General features: G+C 39.6%; 1 protein-coding gene across 3 annotated transcripts in view; it reads left to right on the forward strand.

Moving 5' to 3' along the window:
• The first annotated feature begins 1,285 nt into the window (after positions 1 to 1,285).
• DPY19L4 (dpy-19 like 4) overlaps positions 1,286 to 26,553 on the forward strand; it is a 33,633-nt gene continuing 8,365 nt past the window's right edge. For 2 of the 3 annotated variants that reach the window (XM_051785263.1, XM_051785266.1), the window contains exons 1-17: positions 1,286 to 1,445; positions 5,087 to 5,194; positions 6,155 to 6,279; positions 7,022 to 7,112; positions 8,528 to 8,649; positions 9,474 to 9,619; positions 11,420 to 11,543; positions 12,114 to 12,248; positions 13,419 to 13,550; positions 13,633 to 13,731; positions 15,346 to 15,419; positions 17,193 to 17,351; positions 19,018 to 19,137; positions 20,233 to 20,353; positions 21,794 to 21,850; positions 24,290 to 24,372; positions 26,127 to 26,259. In XM_051785263.1, the coding sequence (XP_051641223.1) occupies positions 1,301 to 1,445; positions 5,087 to 5,194; positions 6,155 to 6,279; positions 7,022 to 7,112; positions 8,528 to 8,649; positions 9,474 to 9,619; positions 11,420 to 11,543; positions 12,114 to 12,248; positions 13,419 to 13,550; positions 13,633 to 13,731; positions 15,346 to 15,419; positions 17,193 to 17,351; positions 19,018 to 19,137; positions 20,233 to 20,353; positions 21,794 to 21,850; positions 24,290 to 24,372; positions 26,127 to 26,259 (1,974 nt within the window). In that variant the 5' untranslated portion in view covers positions 1,286 to 1,300. The remainder of the gene's footprint in view (positions 1,446 to 5,086; positions 5,195 to 6,154; positions 6,280 to 7,021; positions 7,113 to 8,527; positions 8,650 to 9,473; positions 9,620 to 11,419; positions 11,544 to 12,113; positions 12,249 to 13,418; positions 13,551 to 13,632; positions 13,732 to 15,345; positions 15,420 to 17,192; positions 17,352 to 19,017; positions 19,138 to 20,232; positions 20,354 to 21,793; positions 21,851 to 24,289; positions 24,373 to 26,126; positions 26,260 to 26,553) is intronic. The other variant, XM_051785264.1, reaches the window with a different exon arrangement.

Genomic DNA, 26,553 nt, shown 5'->3' on the forward strand with positions numbered 1-26,553 from the left:
GCTATCAGTCTCTGCAACCACCTGAAAGGAGGGTGTAGCGAGATAGGGGTCAGCCTCCCAGGAAATGAGGGACAGGACAAGAGCACACAGTCTTAAGCTGCACCAGAAGGCATTTCTTCACAGAAAGGGTGATTAAGCATTGGAATGGGCTGGTCAGGGAGGTACTGGAGTCACCTTTCCTGGGGGTGTTTAAGAAAAGACTGGATGTGGCACACGGTGCCATAAATCTAGTTGACATACATGGTGGTGTTCAGTTATAGGTTGGAACCGGATGATCTCAAAGATCTTTTCGAGCTTAATCGATTCTGTGATTCTGTTGTTTTCCCAAAAGCAACCTGTAACTTCATTGGGGTTGGGGGTATTATCCTTTTCTCCTGCATTCATACAGCCTCTGTGACAGTGGGATGCTGGTACTATGCTTCAGTAGTTCATCATGATGCAAAAAGGAGCCCAAAGCAGGTGTGCGTCAAGGCTCAACCACCCACTCCTCTCACCGGGCCCTTTTAGCTGGCCATTAGGCAGGGACTTTCCGGACTGGTGTCCGTACAGGAGCGAGGGAGGGCTCCCTTCCCCGGGAGGGAGGCTCTTCATGCGGGCAGGCAGGGTGCCGAGCAAGAAACATCCATTGGAAATGCCCTGATTTCACAGAATCACGGAATTGATCAGGTCGGAAGAGACCTTTGAGATCATCGAGTCCAACCTCAGACTGAACACACCACCGTGTCAATTAGACCGTGGCACTAAGTACCACGTCCAGCCTTTCCTTAAACACCTCCAGGCACGGCGACTCCCTGGGCAGCCCATTCCAATGCTTAATCAACCTTTCTGTGAAGAAGTTCCCCCTGATGTCCAACCTGAACCTCCTCTGGTACAGCCTGGGGCAGTGTCCTCTTGTCCTGTCACTCGTTCCCTGGGAGAAGAGACCAAACCTCCGTCTGGCTGCACCCTCCTTTCAGGTGGTTGCAGAGTGACAAGGTCTCCCCCGAGCCTCCTCTTCTGCGGGCTAACTTGGGACCCGCGGCCCCTCTGAAGGGTCACGGTCCCTCTGGAGCCGGGCTGGCCGGCGGGGGCGGCGGGGCCCTGCGCCGCGGTGCCCGTGGGATGCGGCTTTCGGAGGCTGCGAGGCGGCTCCCGTGAGACGACCGCGAAAGCCCCTCGGGGCAGCCCCGACCCCGCCCCTGTGCCCGCCGTGCCCCGGTGCGCCGCCGCCCCGCTCCGGCCGTGGCCCTGGCTCCGCTGCCGCAGTTCCGGCGGCGGGAGGAAGCGCGGGGCCGCTCCGCTCCGCTCCGCTCGCCGGGGGATGCGGGAGCGCTCCCGCCCCTGCGGGCGGCGGGAGGCGGGCGGCGGCACGGGCGGCGGCACGGGCGGGGCGGAGGCGTCGCCCCGCGGAGAGCGGCGGGGGGACCTGGCGGAGGGCGGCAGCCACGGGCCGGCGATGGAGGAAGGTGAGGGGCGGCTCCTCAGGCCGCGGAGCCGGGCCGGGTGGAGGGCGGTCGGGGCCGGGCCGAGGCCGCTGGCCCAGGCCGGCGGCGTGTCCGCCCCTCGCGTCCGTGCCGAGTCCGTGCCGGGCTGGCCGCGCACGGGGGAGGAACACTGGGCTGCAGGGCACAGGCGGCCTCCCGGGCCCAGCCCGTCCCGGCGGCCCCTCGGGGCCCATCCCAGCCCGGGGCAGCCCGTGGTTCGCAGCCCCAGGCGGGAGGAGGCCGGGCCGGTGGGAGCCCAGGAGCTCGTGAGATCTTTCTCCTCCCTCGCCCGGTGCTGCCTGTGGGCAGAACTCCCGGGGCAGCATCTGTGGGCTCCGTGGATGCCTCCATGAGTATGCTTTTTCTTTGGCATCCTTCCGTGTGTTTCAGTCTCCTCTGTCGTTTCGTTAAGCCATTAGAGAGCGTCCAAAGGAAGGCTATGAAGGTGGTGAAGGGCCTCGAGGGGAAGCCGTATGAGGAGCAGCTGAGGTCGCTTGGTCTGTTCAGCTGAGGGGAGACCTCACTGCAGTTACAACTTCCTCGTGTGGGGAAGAGGAGGGGCAGGCACTGATCTCTTCTCTGTGGTGACCAGTGACAGGACCCGAGGGAACGGCCTGAAATTGTGTCAGGGGAGGTTTAGGTTGGATATTAGAAAAAGGTCCTTCACCTAGAAGATGGTTGGGCACTGGAACAGTCTCCCCAGGGAATCCACAGCACCAAGGCTGCCACAGTTCAAGAAGTATTTGAACAATACTCTCAGGCACATGGTGTGACTCCTGGGGCTGTCTTGTGCAGGGTCAGAGTTTGGACTCAGTGATCCTTCTGGGTCCTTTCCACCTCAGGATATTCTGTAATTCTGTTTCACTTTTAGCCTCCACACAAGTATTTTTCTCGAGGTCTCTTCTGTCCTAATGCTCTTTGTGGGGACTAGGAGATGACATTTAGTTTTTCTTGTGGAAATCAGCAGAAACATAACTGTTAGCAGGCACCCAGAGAAATGCAAGAGCAAAGCAAGCATATGCAAATCTGTCCCATGGCATATTCCAGCGTCTCAGCTGTTCTCAGCTCGGGTACTTTCTGAGCTGGATGTGGTTTCTGCATGTTTAGTAGTCTTTGGTTATTTGTCCTCCACAAATGTGTCAGTCTTCTCCTGGATCTGTGTAAGCTCTTGGTTTACAGAACATTCTTTGAGTAGGAGTGGTGTACCTGAAGGTGATGTGCAACGAGCTAGTTCCTTTTAGCCTGACTCACTGGGTTTATTTGAGAACTTCTTGTATTAGAAAAGAAGGTGAATCACTGCTCTCTATTCAGCCTGTTGGTGCACTTCACTGGCTCATAGACATCTGGCATGTTTCTATTGGTCATTCTCTTTTCCAGACTGAGGCATCCTCAACTCGTTTCCTTGTTCCTTGTATGGGAGCCATTGCCCAACTTAGATCATCTCATGGCCCTTCTCTGAATTTTTCCCAGCTCTATCTTATCCTTCTTTAGGTGAGAGGATAAGAATTGCAGAGAGTGCTCAATTTTCAGGTGAAAAATTCCTATGTTATTCCAGATGAATATCGTGGCATTCAGGAGTAATGAGTTATGCTTTTCTGCAGTAGATACATAAAAAATGTTGTCTGAACAAGATTTGAAAAAAAAATACACTTTGAACTTACAGGGAACTGGAAAGCAATCTCAGATGAAAAATTGCATGCTGGATAGAGAGTTACTAGAGGTTGTGCCATCAGTTCAAAATTCTAGATAATTTTTATTTGTCACCTTGTTTGACTTTCATTTCACGCCGTTTAAGGTATTCATAGAAGTGAAAACAAAATTTTTCTTGTTTGAGGCAGCTGCAGACAAAACAAAAGTAACATACTTGGCTCCTTCTGTGTTATTGCTTTGTGAAGGGGATTTGTTGGCCATCATTCAAAACAGAAGTGAAAATCATTTGCTGACTGAGATGCAGTTGTTTCAAAATTAGAATTTTAAATTGTTCTTTCTTTAGGAATTTTCTATTACTGCTGCTAACTCTAGACTTTATAAGTGTGTTACACTTCTACTGTGGCTTACTTCTCTACCAGAAAAGCAGAAGAAATGCATTTTCCTCAGTGTTCTCAGTGCTGTTGCTTTGGTCATAACTAGGATGACAAGGGCAGTCAGTTGTCCTTCCAAGCACATATCTACCCATTCTGGTGATCCAGGGTTTTCTCCCCACCCTGTTTTATTTTGTATTGTACAAGTGATTTTTAATTGCAGGGCACTTGATGTTCGTCATATATATATACATATATACACATGACATGAAGTGATACTGGTGTACATTTGATTCTGGATTGGCATAATGATAAATGTGATACTGAACATCCTAATCCTTGTTTTGTTTAAAATCATTCCAGTTCTTGTCTTGTTTAATAAGGTAGACATTTTTTGTTCGTTGCATGAAAAATGTTATCATCGAGGTCTTGATTTGCTGAGAATAATTTATAAATTGCTCTGTTTACACACAGACACCCTGATACAGGCAGACATTGCTTTAATAATTTATATTTCTATCTCTAGTTTCTAACTCTTAAATCCAATAGTTGGGAGTAAAATTAGACTGAATTAAGACTTGAAATAATATACAGCCAGAGTAATAAAAAGCTTTGTTGTGGGATGTGAAGGTTGACACTTCAAATTTGAAGTTGGATGGCTTTACGAAAGAGCTGCTTTAAGTCCAGAATAAATTGGTGGCTACAAAATTTCAAGCAATGTTGTACAGTGGGTCAAATGGGAGAGCTGAAAGTTCTAGAGCCTGAGTTACAGTTATACCTTTTCATCACCCTTCCAAAATGACATAAATATTATGGGATATCTTTAATACAATAATTTTAAAATACTTTTTGCAATGAGTCTTTTTGTATGTAGACTTGCACTCTGAATAAGCCTCATTAGCTTTCAGACTGTAAAATAAGTGGATCAGAGCTTCAGACTGCTACTGTTTACAGAAAACTTAACAGAAGCTGAGGAAGCTCTTGATCTTGTGATGTGATCTGTATAGCTGAGCAGGCTGGGCTTTTTAATTATATGTTAGACTAAATGTTCATAAATCTACTTAGTTCCAGTAGATCTGAAAGCAGGAGAAAAGTGATATTATATTTACTTAAAAAAACTTTTGCCTTATGAATGATAGGCAGCTCAATTTAAAAGTAATAGAGTAGAGCAATTTTTGTATTACAGTAGTGTGCCTTGCACACTGCTACAACTGTGTAAAACCAGGATGAGAGTAGAATGAAATTGCTCAATGTCTCCCAGTGTCTGCATCAGCTTATCTAAACTACTGATTTCCTTCATTTGTATAATACATTCATCATGAAATAAACCAGTTAGCTTCCATTTTGGGTTCTGGGTAACCCCAGAGTATGACCTCAAGAGAATACTATTGTTTTTTTCTAAGGAATAACATAGGAATTGATTTCTATATGGTGATATTGTTATTTTAGTTGAGCATGTGACCCACTTTGAGTCTTTGTCAAATATATCTTCCTTGGGATTGAATCAATAGCAATAACTGGCTGCTATCTGCTGCTGCGTGGATTTCTCAGAGTGAGATTTTAGGTATTGTGTTGCAGTAACTTAAAAAAAAATGTCTTCAGGGGCAGCAGACCTGCGACAGAGAAAGAAACAAAACTGCTCAGAATCTGACAAAATGGCTCCAGAGCAGAGAAACAAAGAAAACTCAAAGCTGGGAAGATCGCCAAAATGTAAGCTACAGAATTTTTAGCAGACTTTTGATTTTTTTTTTCATTACTCATTTACATTTTATGGGAAGATATTTGTAGCACAGTAATTTATAACAGACTTATTTTGAAGTAGGTTTTTGAATGTTTCAAGAGAAAACAGGCATGCACATTAGAATTCTTTAATAATGACATTGTATTTATTGTGGAGTGAAATGGTAGTCTTGGACTGTTTCAGGCTGGGGGCCGGGGGGAGAAGGAGAGGAGTTAACAATGTTACTGTTGTTACTATTTGAATACAAATAAATATATTTATTGCTCCTGGAATGATCTTTTGCTTGGGAAGCTGAGAGGCATGAAGTAATGGTACTGAAACAAGAAGACAAAAAGTCCTTACAGCTTTTCAAGAAAGAGAACTAAAACCAAGTATAATTTTAGGCAAGTGCTCACCAAACTACCAAAAACTTCTATGTTAAAAAGGAGCTACAAGTGAAGTACATGCCCGTTGAATGAGTTTGGTAAAATTCAGATTAATTCCTTCTTCTTATATTTAAAAACAGAATGGAAAATTGAATGTCTCAGGAATGGTTAGATATGGTATGGCCACCTCTGTCTGTTAATGTCTTTAAGAAGGTTGTGGTGTTTTAGGTAGAATCTAGAGTTTGCTCTGTTCATGTGAAAGATACTTTTCCTTCTTGGAATTCATTTGAAAACATAACTTACTGAAATGGAGAGAAAATTTGCAGTGTAGTTTGTGAGTATTTTATCTGAGGGTCCTGTGAAGCAATGGTAACAACTGGGAAAGAAAGCTCTGCAGGACAGGAATAACATACCAGTTTTCGATGTATCTGTGCTGCTGATGGTGTGTTAATTCTGATTCCAGTAAGTTCAGTTGCTGTTCAGAAATGACAGTCATGTGTAGGGCATACTGTTTTTTTTCTAAATCCTCTGGACTATTTTAACTCTCTCACTGTCCCTTTTCAGATATGTTAATCCAGCGTTTTGCAAAACTTTTCTTTGGCTGTCTGGCGGCAGTGACCAGTGGAATGATGTATGCTGTGTACCTCTCAACATATCACGAACGGAAGTTCTGGTTTTCCAGCAGGCAGGTAAAGATAAAGTTAAACTACTGAAACAAAAACCAAATTGTGTCCTTGAAACCAAAGCTGATCCCTGTCAGGTTGGAACTACTTGCTTGCAGAATCCCATGTCCTTCTACTGAGACCTGTCTTTGATATAGTTTTTTCTTCTTTTTTTTATTTTTATCTTCTTTCTTTCTTTTTTTTTGTTGAAGTATTTCTCCTGGTAACATTAGTTTTGACTTGTCATGCTTTTGTACATTTTTCCATGCCACCATTTATCATTGAAATATCTTTCTAAAATTTGGAGAAATAACTGAAGCATACTGGGATTGCAGAAGCTAAGCAATAGGAATATGTGTTGGGCTTTTTTTTTTTGTCATTGGTTTGGGGGTTTTTTTTGTGTTTGTTTTTTTGGTTTGGGGGGTTTTGTAGTTGTTTTTTTGGATTTTGTCTTTTTTAAGAACTGTGTTATTTAGTGAAGTATGGAAAGTTGAATGACATTCAGGTTTTTGAATATGAAAGGATCCTGTGGATTTAGTGCTAACTTACGATGTGGATTTGAGTTGCTCTGATTCCAAGCATGTTTGCTAAGTTATGGAGAGCAATATATACCTGACAGAAGTGCTGTGAAGATTAATGTTTTGTGGAGTACTTTGAAGATGTACAGTGGAGTCATAACCATGTCCTGTATTACAAAACCAGTCTATCTGAAAATATATAGTCTTCTCTGAGAAGAGATTCCAGGAGGTGAATATTTTTTTTTTTCTAGGAACTTGAACGAGAAATTACATTTCAGGGTGACAGTGCCATTTATTACTCATTCTATAAAGAACTGCTAAAGGCTCCTTCTTTTGAAAGAGGTACAAAACTCATTTGTTTTATTAACTTTGAAAAGTCCTGTTCCTTTTGGAGACAGTAAAAAACTCCTGCAGGCTGGGGGGACTGATTTTACGCTCTTATATAGGTGTATCAGTCAGATTAATTAAAAGCCACATGCTGTCCTAACTTTTCAGTGCCTTTTAAAAAACAGTATTTAACTATCCTGTAAACAGTATTTAACTATTCCAGCGGATTACTTTTAATCAGTACTCTAGTACAGGGTTAATATTGTTCTCATATTGCCCTGTATCAAAGTTATCACTGCGTTTGTCCATGCTACATGGTGGATTTTCTGCCATGCAAACATAATTTATGTTGGGTTTTGGAATGGGGGGTGAAAAGTACTGTTTTCCATGCTCTGTCAGAAGATGGAACTGTTTCTGTCACAAGCTGATCTGGTCCATCCTGTCCCTGCCAGAAGTTTTTACTCTTGTCAGCTATGATGAATAGATGCTGATGAGGACTGAGTGAGGGGACAGGAAGGAGAACAGACCGGGTGGCAATGATCTCTCCTTCCTTTGCATTCCTACTCGTTATCCTGCACTGACTCTGGAGCTCACTGATCCTAGGTCCCTAAACAAGCAGAAAACTAACGCACTGAAAAGAAGGAGGAGCACTTGCTAGCTCCATGAGTTCAGAAGTGCACCTGGCCTGGCATGGGGAAAAGGCAAGAGCTCAGGAGAGAAGAGTGAGTGAACAGCCCTATCTCACTCAGTTATAAGTCCTGCAAGACCTGGTTTGGCCTACAGAAACCCAATTGCAGCCTACACACCAAGATATGCTCAGAGATGGAAACAGTTGTCTGGTTTGGCTGTTGCATTGGTTTTGAGGCTTTTGTTCTCCCCCACACTGCGATTTGGATTGTTTTTCATCTTCCCTCTATTGTCCTAAGTATTGACAAGTCTTTTCTTTAAATATAACATTTTAGAATGATGTGTCCTTCAAGTATGCCAGCTTCAATTTCATCTCAACCCCATAGAAAGACGTATTGTGTTCAGTAAATGATTCTTAGAAGCCTCAGAAATGGGGGCTGAAAAGGATGATGAGGCTGTCATACCTGACCTCCTTCTGAAGACGGGTTTAATACATCCTGCTCATCCCTGTTAGATCTGTCTCACATCTTAAGAACCTCCTGTGAAGGTGATCTGTAAGTAGGTAGTTCCAGGACTGCACCAGTACGTTACTGAAAGACTGTGCTTCAGATGGTTGCTAGATCAGTAGGGTGGAATGGCACCTGACACAGAAATTTCTCCTTCCTTTAAAATTAGGTGTGGTGAATCAGTTAGTAGCTTTAATCATCAAGTCTGTTCCCCCCCGTCTTTGAATACACTTTGACCTCCTTTAAGAACAGCAATAGTAAGTGATTCTAAGAATAATATTTTTTTTTTGTCTGTAGGTGTTTATGAGTTGACACACAACAATAAGACAGTATCACTGAAGACAATAAATGCAGTCCAGCAAATGACTTTGTACCCAGAGTTGATTGCCAGTGTTTTATATCAAGCATCTGGTAGCGAAGTATGTGCATTTCTCCTACTTTCTGTGTTTTCATTATGGTTGTGTCTGTGTGCGAGAGAGACTTTCTATGCTGTATACAATGAACACATGCATTTTTTGCTGAATGAGCTGAGCTAAGCCTCTCACCACGTCCAGGTTCTCCTCAATTCTGATTAGTCTCTGGCATAGGATTTTGGGGGTTTGTATGCATTAAACTTATCTGTTATTCTTTGCTTCTACAGAGTGCTTAGAAATGTGGGGAATGTCTGTGCTATCCATTAAAAACAGGAAAGTTAGCTCCTTTGGAGTACAGGAGTCTGTCATAGTGGTACCTGTCTGCCCATTCTCCTAGGGAAAAACACTTCCGTGGATAAACCTTTTGTCAATTTCTGCTCTGCTCGGGCTTTGTTCTGCTTATGCTGCATACTTGTGTCCTCCCTCATTTATCTTTCTTTTTGTTATTGATTTATTTTGGAACCATTTTTGCCACATCTTTACTTCTCCAAGTTCCTCCCCCACATAACTTCTTTCAGTAGTCCTATGAACTTTATATCCCACTGCAGTATAGATTTATTAAATCTGATAACAGCTACAATGTTCATGCTAAAGCAAATACAAAACTCATGGCAGTAGCAAGCTGAGTCCTGAAGGGTGCGCTTATTTCACACTGCTTTGTTCTTCCTGAGCCCCAAATATAAGTATGCCCAATACTTTTCTAGGAGACATCTCTTACCTGTTTGTAAAGCACCTAGCACACTGTTAGCAGTAACAAATAGTAAATAGTAATAATTTCCAGCTTCAGCTCAGTTGCCACTGTGTCTCTTCATTTTTATTTGTAATTTCAGGAAGTTATTGAACCAGTGTATTTCTACATTGGTATAGTTTTTGGACTGCAGGGAATTTATGTGACTGCATTGTTTGTAACCAGTTGGGTTATGAGTGGGACTTGGCTGGCAGGAATGCTGACTGTAGCATGGTTCATTATTAACAGGTAAGAAAAACATCTTTATACAATCTAGTTTGTCAATAAGGCATTTTCAAATATTAGACCGGATTGAAATGCTTTCTATTAAGCTTTGTGTTCTCAGTGTGAGAGCAGGATCTTATGCTGAATACAAAATGTTTTTGAGAGATTGATTGATTCTCATGATGATTTTATTAATGGAAAGGCCCCTTGTTGTCCAAACCACCCACGCTGCCAGTTGAACTGACTTTATGTATGTGTGTGAATACAGGAGTGTGCACACACGATTTCATTTGTCAAAAACATTCCCCAGAAGGTTTTGGTTTTGTGCTGGTGAAGAATGAAAACAAATGTCCAAAACAGCTGTAAACAGAATTGCTCTCTCTGACCAGTTGTAAATATTGTGATGGTTGTCCTGTTGCTTAGAAGGAAATGATCCAAGTGCATTTTTCTTGCAAATAATATTTGATTTTTTTAATATTCTTTTTGTAGTGGATTTTTCTGTAAAGTGGAATCTTCTCGGATGATCTTGACCTCAAGATTTTTTTATTTTAAAACAATTCACTTGGAAGAAAATGTCCCTTCCCCTTATGAAGCACCACAATAATAGGGAGCCTCATTTGGGCAATGAGAACCTATGTTCAGGCTCCTGGTTTGTTCACCAAGTAGCTCTGGGGCTTTCTGTGAACTTGAGAGCACTTGAAATAAAAGAACTATGGAGGAGCAAAGTGTTGTAGATATATCTTTAAAGTTGAACTGTTGGGAAGCATCTTCAAGGAGTGTGAAGTCATCATGACCGAATCTGTGATTAGTAGCTAAGAATAGTGTTCATTACGCTTGTGTAAACAGTGGAAAGTAGGAAAAATGGTGAATAAATCTGTAATTTTTTCAACAGCAAAGAAGATTAAACAATGTTAACAAAGTGAAAGATCTAGTAGTTAGAAAAGCTCCAAATACACCTCTGTAAGAGGCTTCAGAGGAAAAAATGAAAGGCGATGCTTTCAAATATCTAAATGATAAAGGAGCTTAAGGCTTCCTTTTAAAGGCACAGTAGACACAAAGAAGACTATGTACCTCTGAAGCTGATGCCTTTGATCACTTTTGAAACCGTTACTTGTGCTTCTAAGTCACTTTAGCACTTTTTAAAACTTTCACCTACACCTCTAATTATGTGGATACTGTCAAGTCATTCCATGGGAAAACCCTGCATGCTCCTCATCCGTCTTTAATCTCTTGTTTTGCTGGGCAGAATTTTCCCTGTAGACAAAATATCTGCTGCTGCTGCTGCTGCTATGAGGGAGCACCAGTTTGTATTCTAAGTTGTGCTCAACCACCTGAATCACTTGTTTAAAACATACTGTATGAGAACTGAAAGGAGTCTTTTCTCTCAGCTGTGAGCTGATTTTCACTGCAATGTGAAAAGCTGCTGCCAGGGCAGCGGTTCCCTGCCTGGGGGACATAAGAGCATTTAGCACTCCTCAGTTGTCCCTATGCAGGTTGGCAGAAGCAGTGTGTGACACATCCCACTTGGAAGTGTTGAGGCAGGTCAGAAAAAGCTGGAGGCAGATGCTTTTTGGCTTCAGTGCTATAAATGCCACCTAATAAGGAGACCTGCTGAATAGATGAGTAAAGGTTGGGCCTTCCGTGCTGTTATTAAATGTGTGACCTGTATCTGTGGTGAAATTGTGTCAGTGTTACTTCACACCAAAACCGGGAAAAGTTTGCTTACAAGGCCACACTGATGGCTAGAAGTGACGTTTAGGCTTTCCTTGATATCTTTGCTCCATAAATATTGTAATAATTTTGTTTCTCTGTACTTTATTCTAGGACAGATACAACAAGAATTGATTACTCCATACCATCAAGGGAAAATTGGGCTTTGCCATATTTTGCATGTCAAGTAGCAGCTCTCACAGGCTATTTAAAAAAAAACCTAAATTGTTCTGCTGAGGTAAAGCAAAATTAGTTTCTTAACAAAGAGTTGCTGGTAGAACTGTGCTCTAGGGTAGTTACCTCTGCCACTGTTGCCTTTCTAGGCAGAAAACAGTAGATGCTTTGTTTGTTCTTTTCAAAACAGTCACTTGGATTTCACCTAGCAGTTTTTGCTAGGTGACTTGTGCCCTGCCCTGCTATGCCCCCGTGAGGGTTCAGAGAGAACAATGTCGTAATGAGCTATGTGCTGTCTGTCCTTTTTTAAATAAATTGATGCAGAATTTTTTTCACTGTGTAAACTGTTTTGTTGCTTTTACTGTTGCTTGGAGAAGATGGGGTTTACTTCATTACCCTGTCTCTCTGTCAATGATGTTTCTTCTGGTTGACTTTAAATGTTTTTGAATGTTTCAGTAATTAATTTCTTCCAACTGAGAACATGTTGAATACAGTTAAAGTCAGTATTTTAATTATTTTTTAAAATAATAATTAATTTCCATAGTTAATGTTTTAATGACCTCCTAGTTACTTAGTGACAGAGATACATAGGTACAAAATTAATGCTTTTTCTTGTTTTTCTTTTTTTTCCTAGAAGTTTTGTTATCTTTTGGTGAATGCTTCAACATATACCTTCATGATGATGTGGGAATATAGTCATTATCTCCTGTTTGTGCAGGCTATTTCTCTTTTCCTGCTAGACAGCTTTGCCCTGGCACAGACAGAGAAGGTATTGAAACTTTTCAACCCACTGATAGTTGGGGACTTATACGCAGCCTCTGAGGTGCCTGTCATACAAACTGTTCAAGACTCCAGAGGGCACAGACTGAGGGGCGAGTGTCTTGCAGCTTGGACCCAGCTGAAGCACATGTCATCAGAAGAATAAGATAGCTTTAAACTGAGTCTCTTTTGGTCTACTTGTTTTGGGACAGCTTTCCTAACAAAAGGGTCAGAAGCTAAACAAAGCTTCTGAGACGTGAAACATCCTTGGAGAGCTAAAAGAGTGATGAATGATACTCCATTTTGGCCTGGCTGCCTCTTCCTTACTTTCCCCTAATCACGGCAGGGTGGGGCAGACCAAAAAAGTGCTCTGTTGGCTCTATGGAGTTAAAGGGCTCGTTTTCACCCCGAATGGCCCACCTTGCACTGATTTAGACAATAAAAATAGACTAGACAGATGCTGAAGGCCAATTGATTTTTCAATACTAGAAAGTATTTGAATTTATTCTGCAAAATGATTCTTAGAAATGTTGCAACAATAAGGCATTTTAATTCTGCCTGTTGCAGAATAAAATGCAACAGGTATATATGCTCTTTTGTACATGTGTGCCTTCTACTTTTATTAGATATCCATCTGCACGCAATTCTAATTCGTCACCCCTTCTTTCAGTTACCTTTTTTTTTTCTGTTCCTCAGCAGTGGGAAATGCTTGATCTATAAGATCTGCTTATCAAATAGTAAATAACAGAAAGTATCAGTAACAATCTGAGTACTCCCGAATGAATGTCAATGAACAAGTTATTTTGAGGGCAAGGAAAGCACCTGTTTGCAGGAGTCAGCTCTGTCACACAAATTGTGTTCTTACTGGTGCATTGTGGTTACTGCTTCATGCTGCATCACAGCAAGGTGTTACAGAATGGGGAGACATGGTAAAATACTCCCACTTCTGGCATTTTTACAGAGTTCTTGTGAAGTAATTGTGCACTAGTTACTGAGGCTGACCAGTATCGTTTAGATGTGAAATAGTTTCCAGAGCCAAATGGTACCCTGTAGACTCGAGCTGGAGGATCCACATCCATTAGTCCCCTCATTAACAGAGAAATGAGCTACTGCTCTAAAAAGCAAGATGTATATCCACTATAGTTTTGTTTTATTATGGTTTATTTCTTTTCTTCAACAGGTGCATGAAGTATACAAAATCTACCTGTTTTCTCTCTTCTTGGGGTACCTTCTGCAGTTTGAAAATTCAGCCTTATTAGTGTCACCATTACTCAGTTTCGTAGCAGCTTTAATGCTCTCTAAATGCCTTCAGGTAACTAGACCCTCCTCTGGGTGTAGTTTGAAAATTTAAACTGAACTCCAAATGATACAGCATTCTTAAAATATTTTTGCAGATGAATATGAAAAAAGGTACATTTATGTCAAGATTGCTGAAAGTAATGTACATTTATTTGGTACTTACAGTGGCAGTGACACTAAACTTCTTATTAAAGGTAAGATTCCTCTGTAAAAAGTGATTTTAATTGTCAGGGTCTAAATGGAAAGTTGCAGATATATCTTGAAAAAATCTTTTGAAATGTTTCTTATCATATTGATATGATAGTTCATAGCTTAATTCATAGCAAATAGGAGTACTGAAAATGAAGTAATTTTGTATCTATATAAAAACTTTAGCAACTCAAACAGATGTCTTTTGTTGGGGTTTTGGTCTTTTGGGTTGAAACCTAGTATGGAAATACTCTTTAAATCACACTTTATCTTTTTTATATATATGGGTTTTGTTATAACTTGGATGGGCCCTATGAACTGGTCTAAATATTAAAACAATATTCTTGTGCATGGAGGCACAGTAGCAAGGAACAAGTGTGATTAGTCTCAGGGTAGATAATTTCAATTAAATTTCAAGTAGAACATGGGAACAGAGACTTTCACTTTGTGTAGGGGTCAGCTAGGAGTTGAGTTAGCACAATAGGATTTTAACTTGGTCTTATATTTTAATTAGCAATTCCCTCTTGCTGGCTCTAGTCTTTTACATATTTTATTGTGCTTTTCCTTTATGTTTCAAACTCACCTTGGCTGTATTAATTAACAGTATTGACTTAAAACTAAAGAAACTAGTGAAACCTAAAAAGTTTGAAAGAATGCTCAGATATGATTGTTTTCTTGGGCCAGTCAGATTGACTAGCCTTGCTGTATCTCCAGGAGAATAAAACCTAACCTTGAAAACTACGAGTTAAATTACAGTTACGAGTTAAGTTGCAGAACTTTAGGCTGCTCAGACAATCTCTGTGAAAATTACAAATGCTCATAACTTTTGCTAAGCTGCAGTCCTATTTTCCAGTGGAGCCAAGCGCAGCACTCTTTGACTTCCTTGGGAGTAAGTCTGTGTCTGTTTTTCATGATCCTTTTTACACTGCTCAGTAGTCTTTGGGCAACTTATTGTCAGCTTTTCACTGGCCCTCCTGTTGGAGTACATGAACAAAATGAAGAGAATATTCTGAAGGAAACCCTAAAGATAGATTTACTGAAATGAACATTTACAATACTATACCAGTACCTAGTCCTATGAGAAGTGGCTGAGGGAGCTGGGGTTGTTCCGCCTGGAGAAGAGGAGGCTCAGGGGAGACCTCATCACTCTCTACAACTACCTGAAAGGAGGTTGTAGCCAGGTGGGGGTTGGTCTCTTCTCCCAGGCAACCAGCAGTAGGACAAGGGGACAGAGTCATAAGATGCACCAGAGGAGGTTTAGGTTGAACATTAGGAAAAAGTTCTTCACAGAGAAAGTGATTGGGCATTGTTATGGGCTGCCCAGGGAGGTGGTGGAATCACCGTCCCCGGGGCTGTTTAAGGAAAGACTGGATGTTGCACTTAGTACCACGGTCTAGTTGACAGGGTGGTGTTTGGTCAGAGTTTGGACTCGATGATCTCAGAGGTGTTTTCCAACCTAATTAATTCTGTGATTCTTAATTGTCACACTTAATCCACTTTGTTAGTTTTAGCTAAATCTTGAATAGTTTATTGTTTCCTGACATTTTATGATCTGAATGACTATGTGAAAGCTGCTTCCAGCATTTCATATGATTTTTCTCTGCTAAATTAATTTTCAGATGTTTGTTCCTCATAAAGAAAATGAGCATTTGCTGAAGTTCATTGAAGTAAAACTTGGATTAAACACAACTAAGTAAGTTTTTTAAACTCTTTACACCTCCCAAGATATCCAAACATCTGAGGCTGCTCTGAGAAGTGTAAAATTTCAATGTCTTGTGACAATTTTACAGAGGAGCTAGAGAAACAGTTTTAATATTGAATTTAAAAATATACAGAATTGACTTATGATTTTGAGATTTCCAAGGCACCTCACTATTTTTCATACCTTGAGGTGAAAGCATTTCATGGATTTTTCTTCTCTTGTGATGTTGAAGAGTGAAAACTTTCTGTAGCCTGTCTAGGGTTTCTAGACTTGAAAGCAAAGATAATAATGTAAAGGTGGCAGTAATAGCTTTTTATAGCCTGGAAAAGAAAAGGCTCTGTAAAGAGTTCATGAACTATCAATGCTATCCAAACATGCTTGCTTTATGGGGTGCCCCTGAAACCCCACTGTATGTTTTGGAAGAAATTAGGACAAGGGACACCCTAAAAGTCAGAAGGAATTGTGATTCTAAGAAAAAACATTAGTGTCTTTAAAAGAGTTGAATGTTGTTCTACAAGAAGATGTTCATGGCTACAGATTTTCTGGAAAACTTCCAATGGAGTATTAGTAAGGACTGAGACACCTCCTGGATGCAAGCCAAGACTTGCAATTCTGTGCAGGAGTTGGAACTCTCGCCTGGAAGCTGCATCTCTCTTACAAAACTGCTTCACAGCCTTTCAGGGGAAGAAGTGAAAAATGATGTCACACACAACTGAAGTTGTTGGGGATTTTTTGGAAGATGAGATGTAGTGACATTGGCTAAGATGCATTTTTTAAACACACAACACATCCTCATTCTTAAGTGTTTTGCAAGAAAAGAAAGGACTCTTGGTCAGGATTTCAGTTTATTCAGCTACCAAGTGTTACAGATTTTCTTTTTTTTTCCCCTGCGGACTTTCTACATGTCAGTTTTCAAGCTGTCAAACCCTGCAATGAAGCCAGAGACTGAGACAAACTGGGTGCAATTACGCCTAGAGCACTGTGTAACTGTGAGTTGAAATTATGGTTTGCTGCACAAGAGCTTCAAGATCTGTCTTTTAGGGCCAGTTCGGACATACCTAGCTGTTAATCTTTAAATTTATTGCATCTAATTGAAAGTGATTCAGTCCTCTAGTCTTCCCTTGGGGGAAAATAAAAGGAGGGAGAGAAGCGAAACAAAGTAAGAGAAGAATGCATTCACAGAACCACATGCTGCACCAGTTCCACTTGAGAATATGACTGGTTGTGCTTATTGGCAGACTATATAATCTTCCTGCTCGTTAATTGAGAAAGAAGAATGATCAAGTATGTTCGGCTACAGAACTAGAATTTCAGCATTAAGGATTCTATTCTTGGCAGTGCCTCAGGCTTGTTTGTGATCTCAGATGACCACTTTTCCTTCTTCATCTCCTTGTTTGAAATGAGAACAAGCATACCTTCTTGCATCAGTATCTCTAAAATCTTAATCCACTGTGACAATGAAGTGCTTTGTGGTTTCCATAATGGAGTTATATGGGAGTTTGGGCTTTTGTGCTATGGAAGAGTTGTAGCCTGGTCTCTTCACATCACAGATAATTTTTGGGAAGATAAGCTTTTGACAGTTACTCTAAACAGTATTGCAAAGCAGTTTCAAATGATAAAAAGTTAACTTTTCAAAGATGTGTTTAAAATAGTTTCCTATGACATGAGTAGGTTAAACTACAATTGGTTGAGTGCTGGGTGGTTTTTTTTTTTAATCTGTGGGGTATTGTTACTGTCTTTAATGGGATGTTTTTGCCTTACTAGGAATTTTACAATGAATTGGCTCCTTTGTCAAGAATCTCTTCAGGCACCTTCCCAAGACTTTTTTTTGCGACTAACACAGTCATCACTGTTGCCTTTTTATATTTTAGTATTAATTATTTGCCTTTTTTCTGTAACTCAGGTCATTTTTAGGAGAATTTGGTAAGTAGCTTATTTATACTAAAAAATAAGTTAAAAATAAGAGTTTCCTTGATGTCTAAGGGAATGGTTATCGTGTTTGTTGCTCCAAAATTTGTTCTACCATTGAGCTTGTCAGGGTGTGAGCACCAGTGGGAAGGCCCACCAGAGCCTCCTAAAGAAAAGTCCTTTAGTGAGGAGCTTCTTGAGCATCCCTCCAGTCAGGACAGGGAGTTGTCATTGGTTTGTTTCCCCATAGGTGCAATTCCTGCAGAACTCTGTTTTGGGATATACGTATGTCTCTTCCCATTGCCAGAGAGAAAAATGTTATATCTGTGCTACAGTTCCAACAGCAAAGCTACCTGATCGTTACTAGAATTTTTTTTCTCTTTTGGGTTTGGGTTTTTTGGTTTTGTCTTTTTCAAGTTTACATGTTGAGAAGAATGAGACAGGTGGAGTTGAGAGGATTTGTGATTTCTAATGCTTCACTGTTTGTTTTTTAAAATGCTGGCTTATTGTGATAGGGTCCATCAGCTTTTGCTGCTGAGAACAGAGCTGAAGTAAAACCAACTCAATTATTTTTAGTTTCACAGTGATTCACAGTCACAGTTCCCTTGAGAGAAGGGGTAGTGGAGCTGTCTGTTTACAGACTAAGAATAGCAACTGTAGATCCTACTGTAGCTTGTCTTGGAAACTCAATGACTAGGAAATTATCTTTACCTGGTAGAAGATGAACGGTGTAACTGCTCAGGTATTAGAACAAATTGTTCACTTGTCTGCAGCAAAAATCAGTAGGTTTATTTCAAGAATGAAGATTTCTAATAGATAAAAATTATGCTGCTGTGAATGAAAATGTCAGGTCAGATGTATGCTGGTATATTCAAAACAATGAAGCAAACTTCTGATTGTTTGCTAGTGGTTGAAATAGCTATTTACTACTTTATAATAAGCAGCGACTACACTATGTCCAACACCTTTTTAAAGAAAAACTTAATATAAACCTTCTCCCCCCTCATTTTTTTTTCAAATTTTGAATCAATTAATAATCTCAAACTATTTTTCCATTTGTCATGAGGAAGTTTATTATAAAATTCTAACCTGAAATCATATGGTAGAAAAATATGTTACCTATCTTATGCATTGCTATCTTGTTTGTAGAAAAACATTTGTTGTAAGATTTTGGTTGTGATTTTTAGTTATAATATATTGTTAGAATTTAGAATATGTGACTCAAAGCTACTTTCATTATCTTTCTTTGTCATAAAATGGTATACACATTCCAAACACAATTATCCTACAGATTCCATAATTCTTCACCAACCTAGTGATATGAAGAAACTTTAAATGCACGTTCAGCATGCTTCATCTAAATGTTTGTGGAGTCTGCCTGCTCTTAAATTAGACTGCCTCTTGTGCTGAATTACCTTAAAATAGGATTAAGGGTCATAGACAGTGATCCCATTGTAACAATTTGCAACCATTGCTCCAGAGAGGTTGCAATCCAAAACAAGGGACAGTAGGTACTGATAGATCATTGATTGCATACAAAAACCAAGTAAACAGTGCAACTGTATTGTATGATATGACACAATATGATCTCAGTGTACTACTGACTTAAATGTATTTTTATTGACACCTTTGCCTGAGGTAATGTCTGAATTAAGTGATATCTCATTTTCTCCAACTGCAGTGGTGAACCACTGAAAGAAGCAGTTAAACTTGAGGATGGTCGAATTGGAGAGAGGCCAGAAATAGTTTATCATGTCATTCACACAATTTTGCTTGGTTGTCTAGCAATGTGTTTAGAAGGGTAAGTCTGATTTTAATGTATCTCTTTTGAAAGCAACAGAGAGTTCCTAATTGGACATGATACACCATTCACCCCTTTGAAATTTACCCCTTTTCAGAAATAATTTTGGCATGTAGTGGTACTAGTTAGTAGAGGAGCAGTCAGTGATAATTGTGATTATAAATTTGATACAATTGTTCTTAGTCTCTTTAACATGTTTTTAAAGCTTTAATGTAGCCAAAATCCAAGACTTGAATTTAATTACATTTTAATAACTTTCTTTGCGGTATTTAAGTGTAGAACGTTGCTATAATTATTTTTAATATTGTATTCTAGCAAGATCTTGTGTAGTGTTTTGATGAACAGAGTAGTTCTGGAATACTGGCATGTAGAAGATTTCTTATCTGTCTTCTTGTGTGTAGGCTACCACAAAGTATACCTTTGCTTGACATGTTAAAGCAGTAGAAAAACTAATTTCAAAAGTATTGTGTTAGTTCTTAAAGCTACAGAAGCTGATGTTTGGAAGACATTGTTCTAATCTTGTCTCTCAGCTTAATCAGCTTGAAGGTGTCTTGTATTTGTATTATGCTCATCATCCTAAAATCTAAATACTCACAAATTCTTAAAGTGAGCAGACTGTTGTGTTATTGTGTAGTTGAGCTGACTAGTCTACTCTTAAGAGGCAGACAACACCAGCAAATCATAAATTGTTTATTAAATATTTTCCTTTCCTTTCTTCAGGAACTCTTATAGTACATTATCTGTGCAGCTTTGCTGAATCGCTGCTTTTTGTCCTTTCTTGGCTGGAAAACCACAACAGCCAAGTGACTTTACTATTCCCTTTGTTTTTCTTTCATCCTCCCCTGAACTCTGTGAAGGATTTTGTCATCTTTTACCTTGGATCTTGCTCCTCCATCTCACAGCAGATAGTCAGGTGCCTGCTCTTCTGCTAGAGATTTCCTTGGTTTACCCTTCAGTGCCATCAAAGTTGACCTCAGATTACTTGAACATCCAGACGGTGTTTGGCATGTGAAAAACATCTAAATGTTTTTTATAAATAGCTTGAGTGCAGAGGCATGCACAGAGTCCCAACTAAGTTATTGCAGTGTTTTTCAGAATGAAATATCTATGGACACCTTATGTTTGCATGCTTGCTGCATTTGGGGTGTGTTCTCCTGAACTTTGGATGACACTTTTCAAGTGGCTTCGACTGAAAGCTGTGCACCCCATACTGCTGGTGAGTTACTGTTGCCAATGTCCTGGGAAATATAGGTAGCAAGCATATAACTTTGCAAACAGTTAACTAAGACCAGTAGAAGAGCCCATGAGAAGAACATGTTGTTCTGTGAGCAGTGGGTCTCATATAGTCTGCTTTCTCTGTGTCTTTCATTCATAATATCACTGTTGCACTTGTTGTCTGGTACCTGGTGATAAAGTTGTGTTCACACTGCAGCCTTTCCTCACAAGAAGCAGAGCTGTCTTCATCTTCCTTTTGCTCATCTCTTTAATTTCTTTTAACAAATCTTGGAGACCTCAGTCTCTCTGTCATATCTAGTTGAGATTGGCCAAGAAGGTCATGTGCTTTTTAGGAGGAATGCAGGAGAAAACAGCACAGGTATGCAGGCAAGCATTGATATAAGCCTTGTTTTACTAAGAAATTAATCTTAAAATGTGATATTAAGATGTATTTACTTGCTGAGAGTAAAGCTGCTTTGTAAGAAATGATAAGTGGAATTACTTTGTGTAAGATTTGTTTACCTGTGGCCATTGTAGAGAAATGGTGTGACTGAAGATGAGCTTGTGTTACAGTGCAAACAACTCCCCCGCTTCCAACCCTAACTTTATTCTCAATATGACAAGAGTTGCTTTGTGTGATTTTTAGCAGCTTTGTGCATTAGTTTTATTAATAAAATAAGGATAGGATATTACTTACCTTAAATTCAAGAAGCTTATAGGAATAAATATATTATGCTTAGAGGTTCACAGTGTCACTTGTGAAAATGCTGTTACAATTCTGTTATATCAGAAACATTGACAGTGTTCTTTCAATCAAGGAGTACCAATATGTTCATGTACATGGTAAGCACATTCTTTTGTGTACTCATGCATTCTGTTATATAGACCTGCTTTTTTACTATTAACACAGTAGGTGTGTTAGTAGCTTGTTGTCAGGGGAATGCCTTCTGTGTGTTCCTTAACAAATGTTTCTTGTACCATACAAGCTATTTTCACCTTTTTGCAAAGCAAAAATTAGATCAGCTAGAATGATGGTGTGCTGAAAAAATGGGTTTCTGGGTTTTGCATATCAATATTGTTAATCTGAACAAAAGCATCAACAAGAGCAGAAGTTTGAAATGCTTGGGTTTTTCCTGTCTCAGATTTTCTCATTGCATTTGAATGTGAGGTATTTACTTTTCTTCTGTTCCCTACATCATTGTTATTTACCATTCCTAAAATTGATGGTAAAGTTATCATGGTCAAATTAATTCATCTATGCTAAATTATGTAAATTCTTCTTTGCAGAGAGTTTTTTGCTTGGCAAAACCCCACTAAGTTTCACCTACTGTCACTCTAAGGTTTCAGGCATAAATGTTGCTTACTATATGAGTAGAATCAACAGACACCTCAAGGTTGGAGAACGGTGCATAATCTGTTTCTTCTAACATGTACTTTCTAGGCTCTTATTCTGAGTATGGCAGTTCCCACAATAATTGGATTCAGCTTGTGGAAAGAGGTAAGAAAAGTACCTTTGTGAAGGTTTTTTTGGTTTGTTGTTTTTTTTTGTATGTAAGCACATGAGTCAAAATGATGAGCAAATATAATATACTTAGTGAAATGAAATATATATAATGCAATTGAAGTTGTCATCCACTGAAAATATGTTTTGTTTTTAAACAAAACTGTTTACTTTTTTCAGTATGAGGTATTTGACAATTTAGTTTGTCAATGCTTACTTATTGTAATAAAGAAATTTTTAAATTTAAATTTAAATTTAAATGTTATATTCAGCTATTATGCTTTGGATATATAAACTGACTCAACAAACAAAATACTAACAAATAAAATCTTAAAATATTGAAAAATGTGTTGTCCCAATCTTGGTTTTAGTGAGAGGGAGTGAGTTTAGATGAAATAAAATTATGGGAGACCATATGTAAATAATCAGTTTGAAAAGTTCCCATCAAATTATAATGGAGTTAAATCCTTTGTGCAGAGCACTGTGTAGAGGTGTGTATATACAACAGTACAGGGAAGAAAATTTACAGATGTTTCCATGTTTAAAATAAACACTTAGTTCTTTATTGCAAGTCACAGATGGACTGGGAGGAGAGTGTTTGGAAATTACTTTTTAAATTTCTGTGAGTCTAAAAAACATGGGAAACATTCCATAAAGTATAACCCTCTGTTATACTGACATAGCTTCAAAATAGTTAGTTTGAATAGTTTTATAAGAATTCAAATATAGAAGCCAGACTTGGCCAACAGTATTTGAACAGGTTTTGTAACGTCTGTCTTATAATAGAAAGTTTGATTGCAATGTAATCTGACCTTTTACACATTTTTGATGGAGCAATAGATATTTTCCTGAAAAATGCTGCCATTGCTCAATAGAATTATGAATTCTTTTACAACAGAGGAAACTAGTTTAGTTGACCAAATAACTCTTTTTCAGATTTTTTTAATGAAAGCAGTATAGGGGTTTGGACTCTAGAGGGCTTCAGCCATTGCAGATCCAGTTGCTGCTTTTAAGCAATGGTGAACAGTTTGCTCTCCAGATTTTCATAACTTATCCCTGAGCTTGGAAACTTTGATTAGTAGTAACAGAACAGTGCAAATGCCTTGAGACCCCTAATCTGTTACTGTGGCTATGTGTGTACAGCTGAGTGTACAGCTCAGCATCTTTCTGCTTGGCTGCTTTCTGACTCAGTCTAGCACAATCCCTCATCTAACCAGGTTTTTGCAGGGCTGTGATTGCTGAGCCAAGTGGGTTCTCCTTGGAGTGGCAGTAGTGGTTCCTCTTTCTATCGATCTGTTCTAGGAATAGTTTGGGTGTGTGTATAACAGCAGTGCTACAGCTTTCAGTCCTGACACAAACATGTGGCAGCTGTTCTTGTGCAACTCTAACATGTCTGGTTGTAGAATGCTATCACTTGACAGCTGAGTTGTCCAGGTAATGGGAGTGGAAATGCCTCAGCTGAAAGCAGGCTCCCACTTCTTACTATCCACTGTGGCTGTCCCAAAGTAAGTTGTTCCTTTGGTCTGGCATAACTTGTAAACTTTATATCTGTTTTCCAAAAGGGCTGACATAAGGTAGTTTTCAGTTAGCATTTACACCAGCATGTACATGTACATGCTCCAGCCCCTCGTGGCTGGACAGCTTCCAGCCATACCTTTCTCAGATAAATGCTCCTAATGGCTCAAGGGCTGACAAAATCACCTGGCTTAATAAAGGACCTGTTGTTCCTTTAGCCCTCAAACCTGACAGGATAGGGAAGCCATGGTGCAGGGTTGCAGTCTGGTCTGTTTTGAAACAGATGGCATTTTGTCTCACTTCACAAAATCCCTCCTTTTCCCAAAATGCTTTTCAAGAGCATAAACTGAGAGATATCCTACTTCATACAGTATAGTGTAATCTTCTTTGCTGTAGTGATTGAAGTCAGAAGGAAGTCTGGGGCAGATTACCAGGGCCCTTCTGGGAAATTTCTCCTGTCCTGCTTGAATAACACTTCTCCATCAACTCACAACAGTCCAACCCCTCCTGCTCAAGGAGGTTTACCATGAGAGATTTATCATCTTCTTGGTTCAGTGCCATTATTTATTATAATGGCATGTGACAACCTGAGCTATGGTTTTGATGCATTTAAGGCCACTTAACGTTGATGAATGTTTTTGCTGTGTGTTTATTTATTTGTTTATTTATTTTTTAATTTTAAGTATTCTAATGAAAGAGAGAGAGATGAGAACTTGTGTTTAACATATTTATTTTGGAGAGGGTCTCCTGCTGTCACGTTAAGTATAAACTATGTTTTGCAAAATATTCAAATAAAAGTACCAGTCAGGAGGGAAAAGTCAGTTGAAGCCCATTTTTGTTTTGTCACTTAAGGCCTTAATATAATCAGATGCTCTGTAGATATTTTTTTTTACTGTAAGTAACCAGAAACATTTCCATCAGTTTTTCCCTAGGATAATGACAGAGCTTACAGAACTGCAAGAATTCTATGATCCTGATACAGTAGAACTTATGACATGGATAAAGTAAGCAAGAAGTCCTACATTTCTATTTTACTGCTTTTTGTCAGGGTATTTTTACCTCAGCAGTTTGTGAAGCTGATAGACAAAGATACCTCTGTCTATCTCCATGGGGGGAGAAATGTGTATTTTAAGTTTGTTATTATTCCCATGGAAAGAAACAGGAGTTTGTCATTGATTACAGTAGAAGATCCTGAAACACGCAAGCAAATCATATCATCGTGAGACCTAGTTTCCAAATAAAGGTGGACATCTTAGTGCTTGGTTTTTTGCATGTTAACTTTTCATGGGATTTGAGGATTCATGCTGATTGTAACACCAGTGAGGGACAGAAACACTAAACTTTTACGTGCATGAGCCAGTCAAATGAAATGCCTGAATGTGAGGGTTTAAAGACTTTGTCAGGATACGTGGAGAGGAACATGTATGATTCAGACTTCCCCTGTGACCTGGATCCTGGAAGGGTTCTTACCAGTCTGCCTAGGCAGGGCACAACAAGAGCTGAGCTATGTTATGTAGTTTATACTGAGTGTATACATGGCTAATACCAAGTTATTTTCACAGATAGATTTTTCCTCTCACCAGAAGATTCAGAAATGCATTCTGGCCTCATTCAATCTAAATTTGTACTGTGTCATTATTAGGAACTGTACTTCTCTGAAAATTAGATCCCTTGTGTTCAAATAACTTACCTTTAACTGCATTTTTTTAGAATATTACTTTCTGTATTTATGTAGTCTTTAATGTCAACCTGTTCATCTTCAGAAAAGGCAAGACTGGTAATTACAGAGTTCCAGCCAATTTCTTCTTGCTGTTGCTGGTAGTATATGTTGTTTGTCACTGCTGTAGCTCTTCAAGGCAGCAAGTGGGATAATGCCAAGTACCTAATGGCTCTTATGTTAGTCTCCATATATTAGTCTTGAAGTACATAATTAATCATGGCAATTGCATTGAGATTCACTCAGCTAAGAGCAATTTTACTACCCTTATTTGTAGCAGCTGTTCATATTTTTAAAGAAAATAAAGGGTTTTTTCCTTAAAGATATACTCAGCTATCCATATGGGAATTTTAATTCAATGACATTACTAGAGTATATTTTCTTTAAATTTTCCCTTTAATAATACAAATTTATTTTGAATCTTCCCTGCAAGAGAAGTTGCCTAAAGTCTGTAATAAAGTATGGCAATGACTATTTTATCTCACTAACACAGGAATACAAATAGTCAAAAAATGAAACGAAACCTAGAAACATAGTTAATTAGTGTAGACATTGTTCTGTATGATGACGTTATTTTCTCATAGATCATGAAATGCATGTTCTAGAGATCAAATAAAAATGATAAGAAGACTTTCTTATACAAGATAACATCATGTTGTTTTTCCTTCTGTCTACCTTCCCTCACAAGCTTGTTTTGTCGCAAGTTGACAGCCATTCAGAAAAACAATACTTGGATCCATTCCAGGACCACTCTGAATGGTGCTCTGTGGATTGCAAGGAGGGGAGAACAGCCATCAGTCCTTGCCCCAGCAAAAGCCCTTCCTTTCAAACTCCATGTTCCTGCACATCTGAACATTTCCTGACAAGGAAACTACTGCCACTGCAACATTAACACCAACTAAAATTAGACCCCCAATGAAACCTCCATGTGATCCAGTTCATCCCACAGCACCTTGAAAGATCCCACAGTGTATAAAATTAAGAACATAGTTTTGAGAAATGCATCCTGTACTCAGACGTGTGTTGGTGTTGCTTTTGCAGGCGACAGGCTCCTGTGGCTGCAGTGTTTGCAGGCAGCCCACAGCTCATGGGTGTGATTAAGCTCTGTACTGGATGGATGGTGTCAAGTTTGCCTTTGTACAACGATGATGATCTTCTGAAAAGAAACGAGAATGTGAGTATCCAATTTTGTAAACATGGCCTTTCACAGGAACTGTGTTCCTCTTCACCCAAATGTAATGGAAGAACAATCAAATGTATTAGAAGGAAGGAGGACATAGGAGTCCAGCAGACACAGAAGGGATTATCAAGTAAATTATCAGTGCTTTACTCTGGACAGAAAAAAATATCAAAATATTATTTCTGAAGACTTTTCAGGCCACTCAAAATATGTAAGATGAGAACTTGCCATGAGTAGAGACAAATACTTCCCATTCAGCTGGCCACTACTTCACCTATTTCAGAGATT

This window comes from Manacus candei, unplaced genomic scaffold, assembly GCF_025592945.1.
Source record: "Manacus candei isolate 608988 ecotype Guabito, Panama unplaced genomic scaffold, ASM2559294v1 h1tg000019l, whole genome shotgun sequence".
NCBI lineage: Eukaryota > Metazoa > Chordata > Aves > Passeriformes > Pipridae > Manacus > Manacus candei.